This window comes from Arvicola amphibius, chromosome 3 (genome assembly GCF_903992535.2).
Source record: "Arvicola amphibius chromosome 3, mArvAmp1.2, whole genome shotgun sequence".
NCBI lineage: Eukaryota > Metazoa > Chordata > Mammalia > Rodentia > Cricetidae > Arvicola > Arvicola amphibius.
Window position 1 is genome coordinate 22,096,556 of NC_052049.1, and position 18,605 is coordinate 22,115,160.

At 36.3% G+C, this 18,605-nt stretch overlaps 1 protein-coding gene across 3 annotated transcripts in view; it reads right to left on the minus strand.

Moving 5' to 3' along the window:
- Positions 1–18,605, minus strand: part of Zfr (zinc finger RNA binding protein) — a 66,505-nt gene that overhangs the window by 38,826 nt on the left and 9,074 nt on the right. For 2 of the 3 annotated variants that reach the window (XR_005284607.1, XM_038321603.2), the window contains exons 3-6: positions 8,208–8,231; positions 6,780–7,062; positions 5,770–5,914; positions 3,484–3,702 (exon numbers count right to left, since the gene is read on the minus strand). Coding sequence is in view for 2 of the 3 variants with exons in the window: in XM_038321603.2 (XP_038177531.1) it covers positions 3,484–3,702; positions 5,770–5,914; positions 6,780–7,062; positions 8,208–8,231 (671 nt within the window). In the remaining variant the exon portion in view is untranslated. The remainder of the gene's footprint in view (positions 1–3,483; positions 3,703–5,769; positions 5,915–6,779; positions 7,063–8,207; positions 8,232–18,605) is intronic. The other variant, XM_038321604.2, reaches the window with a different exon arrangement.

Here is an 18,605-nt window from a genome sequence, read left to right on the forward strand (position 1 = left end):
TTTACTCATTGAGCCATCTTGCTGGCCCATATATTTTATTTTTGACTCACATCGCTACTGTGTAATATTCTAGTATACAAAATAGTGTATTTATGGATATAGTGTGGCATTTCAGGTATAGAAGGAATATCTTCTAATGTTTAATATAACATAGCAGGATGACTGGCTATTTCAAGAGAGGCAGATAATTTCAAGAGAGCTAGCAGAGATGTATCTGAATATCTGTACACAAAGGAATGGTGTTTGAGGTGTAGGTATGCATATTATCCTGATCAATCACTACACATTGTACATGTGTTGAAATACCACACTGTGTATGTATGCAAGTTATGTGCATGTTAGCGCAAGTGCCAAGGAAACCAGGTGTTGAATCTTTTGTAGCTGGGATTACAGGCTGTTGATATCTACCTGACATGGGTGCTAGGAACCCCATTTGGGTCCTCTGTAAGAGAGGTACATGCTCTAAACCACTGAGCCATCTCTCTAGCCCTCAAGCTGACAACATGAATTTGATCTCTGGGAACCAGATGGCAGGAGAGAATCAACTCCCACAAGCTGTCCTTTTACATCCACACAGGTATACTGTGTGTTTGCCCCTCCTACTATACATAATAAAAAATATAAAACAGCATAAAAACATTACAAGTGTTGTATACACACACTTCAAAATACACTATTATCCAAAGAATAAAATACAATGAAACAGCAAGTTTCTAAATGACAGTCACACTTATAAGAAACCTAAGGATCCTTACTGAAATGGCTGCTTGCTGAATCTAGGGCAAGAAAATCTTAAGTGCTCAATGACTAATCTGGCAATGTCCAAAAGACTCAGGAATAAAAGGATCCCAACTGCTCGAATTCATGAAAATAATGTCTCAAAGAGACATGAGAGTCAATGGATTACAAGATACTATATAATAAAAGGAATCTACAGTGCTGACATGGAAGGGAACTCCTTAAGGATCAACATGTTAAAAACAACAAAAGTTCCAACACCACCAAATAAATTTAATTACTTATACTTTCAAAACATGACAACCTGCAGTTGGTAGTTGGACAACAGGTTTATGGATTACTTAATGAGAAGGAGAAAAGGTATTTTAGTAATGGAGATACCTGATAGGCAATGAACCAATGATGGAATCATGGATTGGAAATAAGCAGGAATTATTTATTCTATGTTCCTAAAGCAATTGAACAGAAAGAACATTCAAAAGTAGTTTTTCTTTTCTTAAAAAACTGGCTGAACCTAAATATACATAAAAAGACAAAAAAATACTGCTACATCATGGCAAGTGCACTCATTTTCCCCAAATAAATAAATGTACAAAAAAAAGAAAGAAAATAGAAATCAACACTGGATTTGATGGTGCATACCTATGATCTCAGCACTTAGATGGACAAGGCAGGAAGATCAGAGTGAATATAAAACCTGCCGAAACTATATCCAAATTCTATGCTAGCTTTAGGAACAGAGAGACCATGTTTTAAAACCAAATCACCCAGATTGTTGAATAACAATTCAAAATTAAACTATCCACATTAGGAGAAAATAAACATACATTATTTACCTAGAGAAGTATAATCACTAAGATGTTAGTTTGTCTGCCAATCTCGATCATTTAATTTTACATTTTATTATAAAAAAGTTGGGGGAAAAAAAAAAGACTCCACCAAAGTTAACCAGAAATTTATATTTGATAGTTAGTACCCATGTTTGCTTTCCTTACTATTAAAATTGTGGTTCATTGGGTACACGTAAAAAAAGCAGTTGATATAAGAAAGTTATCATCAGCCAGGCCATGGTGGCGCATGCCTTTAATCCCAGCCCTCAGGAGGCAGAGGCAGTAGCAACTCTGTGAGTTCAAGGCCAGCCTGATCTATAGAGTCAGTCCCAGGACAATCAGGGCCTGTCTTGAAAAACAACAACAAAGATCGCTGTCAGTCCCAACTGGGACTGGGAAGCTGGGGCGGGGGAGGGTCCTACAGCCAAATCTAATCATCTGAGTTTGGTTCCTGGAATTCACATGGTGGAGAGAGCCAACTCCTACAAGTTGTCTTCTGATTTACACATACACTCTCTCTTACACACAAGCATTAATAAACTTTTTAAATAAGTTGTCATTAAAGTATATAAAGTATAGTCAAGTAACCTGAGAGGTTCTGACACTGTGGCTATGTAAAAGATTATCTTTATGCTTACAAAATGTTTTTTGAAGAACTTAGGGCAAAGTACCAGATTGCATAATTACATCTTATAGACCATATGCAAGAGGGAAACTATGACCAAAGATAATGTAGATATTTAAAAGTATGTTCAATAATATTCCATTGCAATAATCCTGACTACAATTTTAACTATCAACTAATGAATGCAGCAGAGAAACTTAATCATGAAGTCCTATTTGAGTAGAAATATCAGTTATCTTGAAATTGAAAAGATTCATTCCCTAAATAGGGAAAATCCTGACTATGTCTTTACTCTACAAAAATGATTCTCTACCCTAACTTCTTTTAATCAAGTCTCCATCATTCATCAATTTGGTGAGACTTCTCAGACATGACCCTTTCCTCATTCCAATCTGTTTCCACATGTTGCCAAGCAAAGACAGCAACCACATCAGTATATAAAGGCTTTGCACACATACATATACAGTATAATCTCACATTATGGGTTGCTCTTCCCAAACTATCTGCTTTCCTGTATTCCTAGAGACAGGATAAGAAATCTGAGAAAAACAAAGGTATCTTTTAAAATTCATTATCTAGGCTTCTTTCTGATAATCAGGATATAGCAAAGCAGCAAAACGTAAGGACGAAAACTGTCTATGCCACCTTAAACCCTCCACAGAAAATGATAGGGTATTAAAGAATAAAAACAATACACATATAACAGTCCATAGTCACGAGTCTACAAAAATAACACGTACAGTTTTCATCCCTGCAAAATTAACTACTCAGTCAGAAATCAAGCCATTGTTATTTAAGATAGGTATGTCATATAACTACAACCTCATGGATGTTTATAAAAAAGCTGCCAACATTTTCAGGGACTATTTATTTCTGACCATAAATATGAAGAAATAGTTCACCAAGAACCAAAAGAAACAATACAGATCATCTGTCTATGGTAGTCTTCAAGTGTTAACGAGTTTTCACGTTCACTATCAGGAAACAATCCTGCAGAGGACTGTATGTTCTCTCTTCCAACTGAAAGGCTAGGTCAGAAGATTAGCTTTCAAATTCCCTCAAAGGGCAGTATATTCTGCTAAGAGCTTCTACTACCACCATCATCAACAACACTGCTTTATAATATGGACCTTTTGTCATATTAGGCACAAATACTTATTTTAACAATCATGAATCAATTTTTCTCAATTCCTGCTACTGTAAATAAAATAATTCCAGAGAAAATCAGGACAGTTTCTAGTCGGGGCCTTGCAATTTGTTTACCATTTAAATACAGCTTGTCAGTCTTACCAGAATAAGTAACTGCTGTGGTACTGTAAGTAGCACTCTGAGTATAGGACGGTACCACAGTAGCTGCAGCTGCCACTGGTTGTACGGTGGAGGACACAGGATAAATGGAGAAAGTAGTGGTAGCTGGACTTGGTGTGGCTGGTTTTATGGCTGTCACTTGTCGAGCTTGCTGGGCTTGAGTATACTGTGTTGCACCTTGACTATAACCTGCTTTAGGAGCTAAAGCAAGAAAGACACCAGAAAAAGAGAAGAGTAACTAAAGTCATTGTAACAATATACTTAAAAAACTAAAAGCAATAGCTATCAAAAGTCCTAGTAATTTCTTCTGAGCAAACGATATGATTCTTACTACTAACTTGAATAAAACATGTTTCTTCATTTCTGGCATGACAGTTCATCAGAATTACAACCAGAAAAGCAGTACTATTTACAAATGACAGATCGGAAGTTTTTATATAACTTGTGGATATGTGAATATATAAACCAGTCTACTTGAAAGGATTAATTTTACAAACAGAACAAAGAAAGCTAAATTTGTATTTCAATTCATATTAAAAATTTCAGTGCTTAATCCTGAAACTTACTCGTATACCGTCAATGGCATTTTACTGATTTACTCAGTGAATTTAACTCAAAACCACAAATGTTACTTATTCTTCAAATAGCTCAAAAAAGCTATCCTTAAATGACTATTCATGTTTTACTAAACTTTGTCTTCAACACTCGAATATGAAAAAATCCTATCAAATATATTTCTCGTTAATTACTAGTCACTCAATGATTTCAATGATTTCATTTCTGAGAAATGCCCAAATACACAAGAGTAAAAACTTACTTGATATTCAGTTAAGGTAATTTTAAACTTACCTATACCTGATTCAAACAACACAAATTAAGACAGTATTTTACAGAAAAACAAACTCCTAAGTAACTAAAAAGTCAGTTAATGTCATAACTTAAAAATCTTCCGACTCTTAGATAATTCAGTACTTTTAAGCACAAGACTAGCCTTGGAATAACTATGAAGCTTGTTTATTATATATACAAACAGAAAAGGGATCATAAAAAGGCCAGCCATTGCAACTTATCAACATACACACACATTCTGAGACAGGTCCTTAAACTACTAGAAAGCCCAGTCTGGTCTCAAACTCGTGCCCCCCATATATTAGGGTTATAAACACGTAGATATCCACTTTCAAAATAGTTTTCAGGGCACTCACTTTCCCAACTTTTAAGAGATTTATAAAATCAAAACACCATAGACACTGAAGAAATGTGGTCAACGATTTCATGTATAGATGTGTTAAAGGACAGGGAAAAGTGGGAAAAGAAGGCACTTCCTACCCATGATAAAGTCAGTTTGACTTTTTTTTTAAACCAAGGATTCTAATCCATCTTCAAATATAAGGTATTACTCAATCTTTAGACCTCAGCCTTATTTACTTTTTGAAAGAGGGTCAAGGCTATATAGTCAAGGCTAGCCTCAAATCTGCTATGAAGCTGAAGGAAAGTCTTGACACCTCCTGATATTCCTACTTCAACCTATTGAATGCTGGGATTACAGATATGTGTCACCACGTCTAGAGTCATATGATGTTACGGGTTGGACCTAGGGCATCATGAATAACAGGGCAAGCACTCTTTCAAATGAGCTATATGCCCATCTCCTCAGCTTTAAAATAAGGCTCCTTAAAAATGCTTTTGTGGTTGTTATTTTGTTTTAGTAAAGTTTAAGTCTATAAGTCTATCCTTTAAAGTCTACAAATATGGAGGCTTCTACACAAAAAAACTTTCTGCATGTGAATTATTGTACTCTGGGCATAGTAGTAGACTGAAAAAGGGTTGTGGGGGAAGTTTAACAATTAGTTTTACAAACTGGGGAAGTGAAGCCCATTAACAGTGGCTGGTAACAGAACCACCTGTCATTACAGATGAAAATATGGGCCCATAAAAGTACCAAATGGTTACTAAGACAGTCAGCATTATCAAATAAGTCAAGTCTGGTATAGCATGTGGACAAGTTAGTGTCACAGCTTCTTTTGTACAGTTGACTTCAGCAAGAGAGGAATCCTATGCTGTAAATCACAAACAGTATACATATCCAGAACAAAAGGACACCAACTTTTCTCCTAAATATCTCTTTGTGACTTAATGGCATTACAGTAGTAGAAAACAAGGACACTGAGAGAATCATTGTAGATGGATTCTGCAGTTTGTTTTCATTAGAATACCCCAAATTATTATTTTTATCATTTATAATAAAGCTGTTTACATAAAGCCCACCTGTCTGATAGTAGGTTTCAGCCACAGAAGGCTGAGGCTGGGCAGCGGCAGCTACAGCAGCAGCAGTTGCTGTTGGCTGTTGGTAGTACTGCTTACTATCATAAGCTACAGCAGGGGCTGTGGATCTTACATATGAATATGAGTCCTAAAAGAAGAAATGAAAAACAAAAACAAAAGCCTTGATTTAGATGGCAGGAAAAAATTCTTACTGTGTAAACATACAACAAAGGGAAAGAAAACAGAGTTAGTTATAGGCCTAGACTATGTTTCAATACAATATAACTAATCAATAAATGATTAGTTTATAATAAACAGAACATTAGCAATAAACAAAGATAATAAATAGTAAAAAATAAGACAATTAAGTTTCAATACAAATAACTAATTTTGAACTTTTAAAAATAAGCTCAAAAGTACTTCAAGTAGTGTTTGACGTCAATAATTTCAAAACATTTAAATATTAATTAAATAACCCATTTTACCCCCCCAAAAAATGACTGTAATTTTGCCTTTAAAGATGAATGCTATAGTATTAGATAGAGTTTCCAGGGGACTAGGTAATACAGCATAAAAGTGTAAGCAAAAGGAACAGCAACTTTAAGTTTCAAGAAGAAAACATGTAATATTTATTCAATGGGGCTTACAATCATGAGTTTCAAACTTCCCTGTCCCAAATGGACAAGTAATGCCCACTTGTATAAACAAAGGGCATTTTTTGTATGTAATTTCTTTTCTCCATAAATTTAGGGTAAGAAAGCATTTAAACAATGATCTGTGTAAACTTTAAAAAAAAATTAAACACACATATATATGTGTAGTAAGGTAAAAGTAGCAAAGGAGAATATAAAATCCACTGCAAAGATACTTAATGCTTGGATCATACCCTAGGAAATCATTCATGTCTCTCCACCACTTGGAAGTACATTTACAAGCACTGGCTTAAGCCTTCCATTATACGTGAACCCATTAAATGTATATGTTAAAGCTACTGAAGCTGGTCGTTTTCTTACCTGGTAGTTTTGTGTAGTAGCTGGGGGTGGTGGTGGTGGTGCTTCCTGTTGCCTTTGGGTGTAACCATAGTCTGTTGCTGTGTGTGCAGTGGGGTAGCCTCCATAAGCAGCAGCTGTTGCAGCAGCTGCAACAGCTACTGGAGCAGGCCTGGCAACTGCAACTGTGGCGGCTGCTGGTGCGTAAGCAGCAGTAACTGTGTGAGCAGCTACTGGAGCCTGATGGACAGTGTAGCTAGCAACTGTAGTTGGATGAGAATAGGCTACACCCGAAGCTGGCTGCTGGCTATATTGTGAAGTAGAAGAATAAATATAATAATTTAATTTTAAAACCAAGCAGATAAGTCATTTAGAATCACTTATCAACTTAAAAAATATTGGAAGTTATGATTTAATTTTTAAAATCAAGGAATAGTCTTAAAATTACCAACTAAAAGCATGTTTCAAGTAATAGAATTACAGACTACTGAAGGGCAAGTATTTATTTGAACTCAATACGTTCTACTCAATACTATTATTAGTTAGTGTTTTTAAAATAAATTTCCATTACTTAATTATAAATACTTTATATATTTACATATATTATGCATCAGACCACGAATCACATGGCAAAGCAAGAAAACGAAGATATAAAACAGAGGAAAAAATTTGCACCAAATTAGGAATTTAAAAAACCCTTTATAGTTTATTTTACACAATTTAAAATCTCAATGAAAATACCTTGTATTATACAACTGATATATGATAAATATATGATAAAATTTCCAGCTTACAAGAAGCATTTTATTAAATAAGTTCTTTTAAAAATTTAATATGTGTTGTTGTAAAAGGCCCTAAGGCAGATGTTCTGCAGTCATTCCCATTTAAGCCTCAAAAGGCAAAAGTATTTTCCAAAAATAGTAATCAAATCAATTCCACCTAAAAATTCTTATAGAAATGTTACTTTAACTTCTAAAATGAGAATTTGTGCTACATAAACTCAAGTCATACAGATGTGATCATAAGACAGTATAGTTTAGTTTTCATTAAAGGCTCACTTGCTAAGGCTGTCCTACCAAAGTAACACATGCCTTCTCCAAAGCAGAGACACCCAATAGCTCAAATGTCTGGCTGACAAGGCTTAGTAAGAGCCAACAGTTAAGAATAGTTGGGGGTGTGTGAACTGCTGATAGCACTAATGAATTGCGAGTATGTGACTTACGGGTTATAAAGTACAGTGTATTCTATACTGGTGTGCATAGTAGCATAGGAAGGTTGTATAGAATTAATATTTTGGGCCACCATATTTAACCTGCATTATATAAAATACTGATCAACTAAAATTTGACCAAAGGGAATCAATAATGAAACTTACAGATAAGGATTTTATTTCATATAAAAATGGAAGATTCTAGGAAAGGTGATAGCTGTCTTCTAAAAGAAGACACTTACTCCATGCTGCTCCAGAGAACAGAACTAGAACCAACAGATGGAAGTTACAGGGTGCCAGATTTCAGTCCAATATGAAAAAGAAAACAAAAAACAAAAAACAGAAACAAAAAACTTAGAGTCCAAAGAAACTATTAATTTCTACTTGGCTGAAGCTTCCATATTTTAATATAAAACTAGCCAACACTTTCTGCATAAATGACAATTAAGGAACAAGAAAAATAAGCTCACATTTTTATAATGGGAAATCTGTCTAAATAACATGTCATTTACTATGGATTATGTAACATTTAAAATTTTTATTCATTTATTATTTACTACTTTGCAGTGCTGGGAATTGAAATTAGGGCTTCACACATGCTAACTAAAGGTTCTACTAATAAACTATATTCCTAGCCTCAATTTGACATTCTCTAAAAAAATAAAAATGGTGTGTCTGTGTGTGAGAGAGAGAGAGGGAGAGAGGGAGAGAGGGAGGGAGGGAGGGAGGGAGGGAGGGAGGGAGGGAGGGAGGGAGGGAGGGAGGGAGAACAAGAGAGATGTGCGGGTATGGAGGTCAGAAGAAATTCTGTGGAGTTCTTTCTACCTTTATGGTTCTGGTAATATATAATCCAGGTCACCTGTACTTTTATCCTCTCCAGGGCCCACAACTGGACATTGTTTAGAGAACAGATTCCCATAAACTGTGCTTTGAAGTTCACATATGCTAGTGCTGCACACCCTACCCAACACACAGAAATAAAGTTTTAAGTAGGCAGGCAGTGGTGATGCACACCTTTAATCCCAGCACTTGGGAGGCAGAGGCAGATGGATGTCTGTGAGTTCAAGGTCAGCCTGGTCTACAAGAGCTAGTTCCAGGATAGCTACACAGAGAAACTCTGTCTTGAAAAAACAAACAAAAAAACAAAAAAAACCAAAACCACAAACAGTAAGTTTTAAGTGTGTGTGTGTGTGTGTGATGGAAATGTAGCTCAGTTAGAACAGTGCTTATTTATCTAATGTTCTGAAAATCCAGGACTCAAGACTCAGAATTCCATAAAACTGGTGTGGAGTCACACAACTGTAATACTTGGGAACTGGCAGGCAGGAATCAAATATTCAAAGTCATCCTTTCATCCTTGGTTACACGAGATATAGTCCCAAAAACTAAAATAAAAATACACCAGGTCTATGAAATTGTGTTAAACATTTAACTAGTTAAGATTTGATTTCACATATACAGACCACATTGTCTAAGGACTTTGGTTATGTTAAAATTCAGATATAGTCTTGGATTTTTATACAACTACTCTTTGACATCTGCAGGAGACTTATTTTTAAAATAAGATAAATAATAAGTAACAAAATCCAATGACGCTCAATTCCTTGCTTAAAGAGCACAGTAGCTCAGTGGTAGAGCTTCTTGCTTGGCACATGCAAAGTCCCACACCAAAGGAATCCTTACGCAAACAAAAATTTGTTATGTTTCTAAACTGGCACAGTATTTGCATATAATCTTAATACAACATACCCTAAACTGTAGTAAATCTCATGTCCATATTATTTATACTAGTATAATGAAAATGTCATGTAAATAACCACAGTTAGGAAATAATGGATGAGAAAAACCTATAATGCTCATTAATACAGGCACAATTATTCATTCTTTATCCATGATGCAGAGCCTGCACATACACAGTCAACTGTAATTGTTTCTATTAATACCATCATTAATTCCTTTTTCAGTAGATGCCCACATTTTTTGGCCCCAAAAGATGTTCTACAGGACAAAAAATAGGTGGAGACATAGTGGAAACAATCAACTAGGTAGACAATTTGACTGAAACTGCCTGATCCTAACCCTTAAAAATACATAACTAAGGGAGGAAGATCATATGCTCTGGTTTATGCCCAATGTCTTTGTGGAATTATTCATATTATTTCTGTCACTCTTCCAAAGTGTTTTGGTCTGAATAATAAATTTCAAAGTCATCATTCTTAAGCACCTTATAAAAATGATGCCAGGGCAGTAAGCAAATGCATATGTATATACAAATATATACACATTCATTTCCAGGGCTTCCTAACGCAGTTCTATTTCACACAGCCAGGTCCCTATCATCACCTGAATTGGAACGTCTTTCTGTTGCTGTTTTGAAACAGGCCCTGTATCTCAGACTGACTTTACATTTACCATGCAGCTGAGAATGACCTTGATGTCCTCATTCTCCTGCTTCAGTCTTTGGAGTGCAGGATTAGAGGTTTTCATCATCACCCCCTAGTTCATATATGATGGAAAATCCAACTGAAGTGCTACCCACAGGGCAAGCACTCTCATCAACTGAGCTATATTCACCAGCCCCTGAAAACATAACTTCTACCAAAAACATTAGGTAGTCCCAATTCCTAGAGTAGCCAAGCTGATTTTCATTTAAATTAAAGACTATTACTTAGAAGCCATCCAGATAATTCTTTCAATTTCAAACATGCCCTCCCCTGTAAGATGTTATGTTACAGTGACCAAACTAGCTTATACTAATCCAATTAAATACATAGGGGAGAATAAATTTACTTTCAAAATTCAGGTTAAAGGCCAGGGTGAAGTGATGGAGGAGGGTCATCTGTCTATGTGTTACTTTCATTGGTTAATAAAGAAACTGCCGTGGTCCTTTAATAGGACAGAAAATTAGGTAGGGGGAGTAGACAGAACAGAATTGTGGGAGAAAGAAAGCAAAGTCAGTCAGACGCTTCAGGCAATCGCCATGCCTCTCCTCTCCAAGATGGATGCAGATTAAGATCTCTCCTGGTAAGCGACCATCTCATGGAGCTACAGAGATTACTAAATATGGGTTAAAGCAAGATGTGAGAATTAGCCAATAAGAGGCTAAAACTAATGGGCTAGGCAGTGCTTAAATACAATTTCCATGTAATTATTTTGGGTAAAGCTAGCTGGGTGGTAAGAAAAGCCACTTCTATCCTTCTACAGTGAAGCCTAGTATTCAGAGAGGCCCTGCATTTGACCCCTAGCACTGGGGATCTGATTGCAGGAAGGATGGTTTAAATTAATACCAAGTGCAAAATATCAAGTTAAAATCAAGGGGATTTGCCTATTTTATAATAGTAAAATAAAGTGTCACCTCCCTGCATACAATGTAAAATTTCACTGACTTCAATCTGTAAAGACAAGCGCTTTTGAGCAATAATATTTGTGAATAATAAATAGAATCTAGTCAGTTTTAAATGGAGAGAAACTAGAGCCGGGCAGTGGTGGCGCACGCCTTTAATCCCAGCACTCGGGAGGCAGAGGCAGGCGGATCTCTGTGAGTTCGAGACCAGCCTGGTCTACAAGAGCTAGTTCCAGGACAGGCTCCAAAGCCACAGAGAAACCCTGTCTCGAAAAACCAAAAAAAAAAAAAAAAAAAAAAAAAAAAAAAATAAAAAAAAAAAAAAAGGAGAGAAACTAAATAAAAAAAACACAAAATGTAAGCTGTATATAGTGGGTCATGCCTTTAACATTAGCCCATAGGAGGCAGTAGCGAGCAGGTCTCTGTAAGTTTGAGTCTAGCCTGGTCTACATAGCAAGCCCTAGGACAGCCAGAAACCTTGTCTCAACACTCCCCTTCAAAAACAAACAACATCCCCCCAGCATTAATAACAGCATGTGTAAGAAAGTTTAATACAAAAGAGGCTGGAGAGACGGCTCAGCAGTTAAGAGAGCACTTGTTACTCTTCCTGAGAACATGGTACGTTTTATTCCGAGCATCATCTACATGGCAGATTGTAACTATCTGTAACTCAAGGGATCTTATGCCTTCTTCTGGCCTTGGAGGGCACTAGTCACACAAGTGGTACACATACATAGATGCAGGCAAAACACCCAAACACATAGAATTAAAAAAAAAAAATAATTAAAGGAAAAGAGAACAACAACAACAAAACATTTGGGAGGCAGAGGCAGGTGGATCTCAGTGAGTTCAAGGCCAGTCTGGTCTACCAAGTGAGTTCCACGACAGATACGACTGTTAAACAGAGAAACCCAGTCTCGAAAAACCAAAAAGAAAGGGAGGGAGGGAGGGAGGGAGGGAAGGGAGGGAGGGAGGGAGGAAGACTTCAAGAGTTGAAAATGCTATTTCCTTCAATGTCAAACATGGGAAAGAAACCAGGCATGGTGGTGTAGACCTGTAAAGCTAGTACTGGGGAGGTGGACGCTTCTAGACTAGCCTCAACGAGATCAGACTCTGCCTCAAAATATTAAAAAAGCAAAATAAAGTATCTAGAGAATTATTAATGTTAAATTGTAAAATTACTCCACATTCTTAGATTTACTCTCGAAGATAATGACCAGTTTTCTACCTGCTTATCAAAAACTTAGCTAGAAGCCTTGAAATAGTTTGTTGGGGTGGTCATGGTGGCACCTGAGTTAAATCCCAGTATTTGTGAGGCAGAGACAGGAGGACCTCTTTGCTCTTAGTCTCATCTACAAAGTAACAGACAAGTCAGTGCTACATTGTAAGGCCCTGTCTCAAAGTAAGTAAGATTTTTTTCAGGCAGCCTTGCTGCTTTCTTCAAAAAACAAAAAAACTGAAGGTTGACAGGCAATTATCAGGTATTTAAAGAAAGCATATTCTCAAATGCAAAGCAAGTTAAATCTGTCACTGCAGGAAATAAATACATCAAAGTCACACAATTTTCAAAACCCCTAATTTGTATCATAAAGCAAGAACTTTATACTAGTCATGAGATGAGCCTAAAGAATATACATAAAAATATGGAAGAAAAAGAAGTTCACTATCTAACTAGAAAGAATTCTAGAAAAAAAATAGTAAATGAAATTAAGAAATTTTACTATTAAAGGGAATCATTTTCAAATTCAATCAGCAGACTATCCAAAGAACCAACTTGGAGATATTTTTCAATTTTTCAACACAAAAGAAGTTCTTCAATTTTCCAAAGAGGAAAAGAATGTTATAATAAAAAAATTAGATTAAAAGAAAAGAAAATCAAGCACTTGGGAGGCAGAGGCAGGCGGATCTCTGAGTTCGAGGCCAGCCTGGTCTACAAGAGCTAGTTCCAGGACAGGCTCTAGAAAGTACAGGGAAACCCTGTCTTGAAAAAACCAAAAAAAAAAAAACAAAAAAACAAAAGACTTCTGTAGAAGTCTGTACCCAGCTTAACTATGGAAAATAAGTACTTTTTTTAAAGACATCTGAGGTCAAGTTTTACTATTATATATGTACCCAGACAAAACAAAAAATAAAGATAAGAAATTCTGCAAACCATAAAAAAAAAAAAAAAAAAAAAAAAAAAAAAGCCCAGGTCTACAGCTATGCAGCAGGCCAGAAATCAGGGTAATATCAAGCAAAGTACAAAACCTCTGACAGAACGATGAACGATGAAGACAAGAAACAGAAATACTAAGATATAATCACTATGTCTGATGACACATGCCTATAATCCCAGTTAAGAGGTAGAGGCAAGACCATTAGTAGTTCAAAGTCATCCTTGACTACATAGTAAGTTTGAGGCCAACCAACTCTGTCATAAAAAACAAATGATAGTCATGGCAATTAACAACAAAGGTATGATCCCGAACCATAAGAAGATCTTATAGTTGGATAGAAAGCACAATCGAAAAAAAAATTCACCTTTAGAGTAGGTAGATTTTCCATTAAGTGTACAGGACTAAGTGTACAGGAGATGAACCTAAGGAATATACATAAAAATAAAAACATGGAAGAAAAAGAAGTCCAATATCTAACTAGAAAGAATTCTACAAAAAAAATAGTAAATGCAAATGACTCCTAGTAGGATTTAGAATCATAGCTTGGTATCTGGCTCCACAGTAACTTCTACTTACAGTTACAGTAAGGCAAGTTTTTGTTGTTTTAAAAGTTCTAGAATCGACCTAACTTATGGAAGACAAACCAGAAAACACAATACCAGTAAAAACTGTAGTACAAGAGGGTTGAGGATATATGGAAAGAGGAAAAGCACAATGCTTCAAGATTATTCATTCATTTATTCATTCATTCAGAGACAGAGCTTCTCTGTGTGCAGTCCTGGAACTTGCTCTGTAGACCAGGCTGGCCTCAAACTTACAGAGATCCGCCTGTCTCTGCCTCCCGAGTGCTGGGATTTAAGGTATGCACCACCACTGCCTGGCGAAATGTTTTTTTAAAGATTTATTTTAAGTATATGAGCATTCTACCTGCACGTATGTCTTTATGCCAGAAGAGAGCATAAGATCCCACTATGGATGGTTATGAGCCACCATATGGTTGTTGGGAACTGAACTTAGGACCTCTGAAAAAGCAGCCACAGTTTTAAGATTCTTCAAGAGAATGAGTTGCTGTTATCTTCTGGGGAATTAAAACTGTAGCACACTATCTGAATAAACAGTCTACAATTGAATTTAGGAAAAAAGAAAAGTATGTATGACATCTAAAACTACTGAATCCAGAAGATAAAAATTGCATAAAGTTGATTAGGATAAATTATATACATATACACAAAAATAAATGACCAGTGGTTAGCTGTTGCACAATATTATTTTAAGATGTGTTATACTTGTTTATACTGTGGAATATTTGTTTAATTATTCTTTTATGTTGCATTTGTTTAATCTGTGAAGCCGTGTTATTTTGTCTAAAACACCTGATTGGTCTACAATACCAAGGAAGGAGAAAGTATAGGTGGGGCTGAGAGACAGAAACAATAAATTGGAGAAATCTGGAAAGGAAGATCAAGGAGTGAGAGAGGAAGGAGGAAGACTTCAGGGGCCAGCCACCCAGCAAGCCAGAATAAGAAGAAAAATATGCAGAAACAGAAAAAGCTAAAAGCCCAGAGGCAAAAGATAGACGGGATAATTATAGGAAAACTGGGGAGAAATAAATCAAGCAAAGCCAGATAAGTAATAAGACTCTGTATTTATTCGGGAGCTGGGTGCTGGCCCCCAAAAGAACAGAGTTAAAAAAAAAAAAAAAAAAGGCCAGTTAAGCCAAAACAAAATGTTTTTTTGGGGGCGTTTTTGTTGTGGGCTTTTTGTTATTGTCCCCCCCCCCCCCCCTTATTTTATTTGTTGCTGTTTTCAAGACAGAGTTTCTCTGTGTAACCACTCTGGCTGTCCTGGAACTCACTCTGTAGACCAGGTAGGCCTTGAGCTCATAGAGAGTCATTGGGATTAAAGGCATGTGACATCACTGCCCGATTTGTTATTTTATTACTTGATTAAGAGAAGAGAGAATTGGGGAGATGATGTCGGTGGGAGATCTGAGACAAGTTGGGGAAGGTAAAAAAAAAATTGCATGAAAAAATCCCACATATTCAAGTTGGAACAAATTAAGGTCTAAGTACTACCCAAAGGGATTTATAGATTATTCAGTGTGATCCTTATCAAAATTCCAAAGACTTTTTGCAGAAATTGAGAAATCCATTTTAAAATTCACATGAATCTTAAGGGAACCCCAAAGTCAAATAACCTTTAAAAGAGAAAAAACACAGGAATAAAACACTTTGTTACAATTTTCAAAGTAGCAAAAGCAAATGAGGGTTTAGTATTCAGCCATAAAAATGTATGGAAAATAACTAGAAATTGTCCCAACACATAAGATATCTAGGCTGGGCGAAGGTGGTGCACGCCTTTAATCGCAGCACTCAGGAGGCAGAGGCAAGTGGATCTCTATAAATTCAAGGACAGCCTGGTCTACAGAGCTACTTTCACTATAGGCCCCAAAGCTACAGAGAAACCCTGTCTCAAAAAAACCAAAAAAGTATCTAAACATGGAGACAAAATACTTTACAAAGTGTTATTTTTGTCAAATAAGTAAACATGCTGTAGAGAAATGGAAGGAAATTTCAGTGCTACAAGCTGTAAGCATACTACGCTATTCTGATTCTATCTGCTGTACTTCCTGGAGTCTGAAACCATACTACTTAAGGTAGCAGGCAGATCTTCAAACTATCATTCTTCAAGGAGGTAAAGACCCGCATACAAAATACAAATCAATGTATTCTTTCCTTCCAGAGAATTTTGCTCAAAAAACAAAATCAACCAACTAACACAGGCAAAAAACCCAACCAAACAAAAAACAACCAAAACCAAAACCCCAAACTAAACAGAAACATCTACCTATCAATGAGCAGCATTTAACACCCTCTGCCAGCTGCTAACAAGTGGTCACATAAGCCTACCACACTTTCTGCCATGCTAGTTCTCAGAGAATGGCAGTTCAGGAACAGTTAGAAACCAAAGACTGTTAACGTCTAGCCTCACCAGGGCTCCAAATCTCCAGGGTTGTTGTTGTTCATGTCTATGTGTTTGTGGTGAATGCTGTACAAATAACATTTTCTGTACTGTAATTAGAAAGTTCTTTTTTTTTGGACAGGGTCTTATTACCAGCCTGGAACTGATCACTATGTAGACTGGAACAGCCTTGAACTCCCAGATATCTGGTCTCTTCCTCGAAGCACTGGTGTGCCTCACCACTCTCTTTGAAGGGAGAACTGTAAAAAAACTTTTCCTGTCTTAGTCCTAACTCTGGGTAAAGAAAACAAAAACCTTTATAAGACAATCCTTGGAAATTACTTATGACCAAGATCTAAACAACCAGTAAGCTATCTTAACAGAATCTTGCATTGACTTTATTTTACAGGCTACAAACTATGTCCCTTTGCAGACATGCTGCAAATGCAAACAGAAAACCTCAAAAACAAATTATAAAGATCAAAATTACCATAAAGAAATAAGATATGATGAACAGGAGTTGGTTGAATAATAACTACATTTAAAGAAATAAAGGAGTATCAAATCTAAGAATAAAAAGAGATGGATCAAAAATAATTGAGTAGGGTCAGGCAAGACAACACAGTGCATAGAGGTACCTCCACCAAGCCTGCAAGCCTGAGTTCTAACCCTAGTGGAAGAGAAGAACTGACTCCCATTAAGACCATCGACATCCACACGTGCACAAACAATAATTACATGTAACTTTTAAAAAGACATTTTTTAAAAAAATCAGATGGCTGGGCATGGTGACATATATTTTTAATCCCAGTACTAAGGAGGCAGAAAGAGGAAGATCCACGTGAGAGGCCAGCACGGTCTACATATCGAGCTTCAGGATAGCCAGGACTACATAGAGACCTTGTCTCAAAAAGCTAAAAGATTAAAATAAAAAAAAATTAAAGAAAATCAGATGAAGATGGGTATGGCCCTGCACTCTGCAATCCTCAGTACTCAAGTGGCTAAAGGAGGATAGCCACAAATTCAGGGCCAGCATTGGACACCGTGAGTTCCAATATTAAGGTACCGTCTCAAAAAAAAAAAAAAAAAAAAAAAAAAACACCAAAGCAAAACCAAAAAAGGCTGGTGAACTTTTAAAGGAATCAAACAGAACTTTCCAGAAATGTAGTACATAAAAGCTGCAATTAGAAACTCAGGTTTCACATGATTGATTAGAAACAGCTGGCTAAAAAATTAGCAAAATGGGAGATATCTACAATTACCCAGATTGCATAAACAAAGAGTTTTTGTTTTGTTTTTTTTTTTTTCCCCTACGTAATCCTGTCTCTGTAGACCAGGCTGGTCTCAAACTCAAGAGATCCACCTGCCTCTGCTTCCTGAGTGCTGGGATTAAAGGCGTGTGCCACCACTGCCTGGCCATGATCTTAAAAAATGACAGCAGCAGCAAAATACTTAACAGGTAAAAACCTTAGAGGACAGAATATAAGAATGTTAATTTAATCACTTGGTATTAGAAATGGAGAAAAACAAGAAATATTAAAAAGAGTGCCAGAGAATCCCCACATTTACAAAGATAACAATTCCCAAATTGTGAGGGAATAAAAACAATAGAATTCATGCCAACATACATCAAAGAAAAACAGTAAGCATTGAAGATCAGGAGAAACTCTCTAACACATAGGAAAAATTGTCTAACAAGAGATAAAAACCATTCTAGCATAAGGGTAACATACTAAAGATGTTTGGACCTTGGATAGTCTTCCATTGCTGTTGAAAGATAGCATGTGTATGGGGAAAACCCTATGAAGAATGAAGAACTGCTAGGCAAATAAAGGCCAATTTAAATAACGGATTGTAGAAGACAACTGTGCCCAACAATAACTATATGGACTATACAACAGCCCCCCAATCTATATTTGAAGTCCTTATATCCACAATAAATAACTGAGTTCAAAACAGAATTAGTTATACCTAAAGTTGATGGGTAATACAAAGTGGTTCATAATTGCATGTCAAGAAAACAAGTATTTCATATTTCTCAAGCGTTCACATTTCTTCAGAGAATGAGGACTATTCGTTCAGAAATGATAAAAAGCTTCCATCAGGCAGAGAGGTGGCTCAGTGGATGCAGGCCCTTGCTACTGGAGTCTGACCACCCAAGTTCAAGTCCCAGGTCCTAC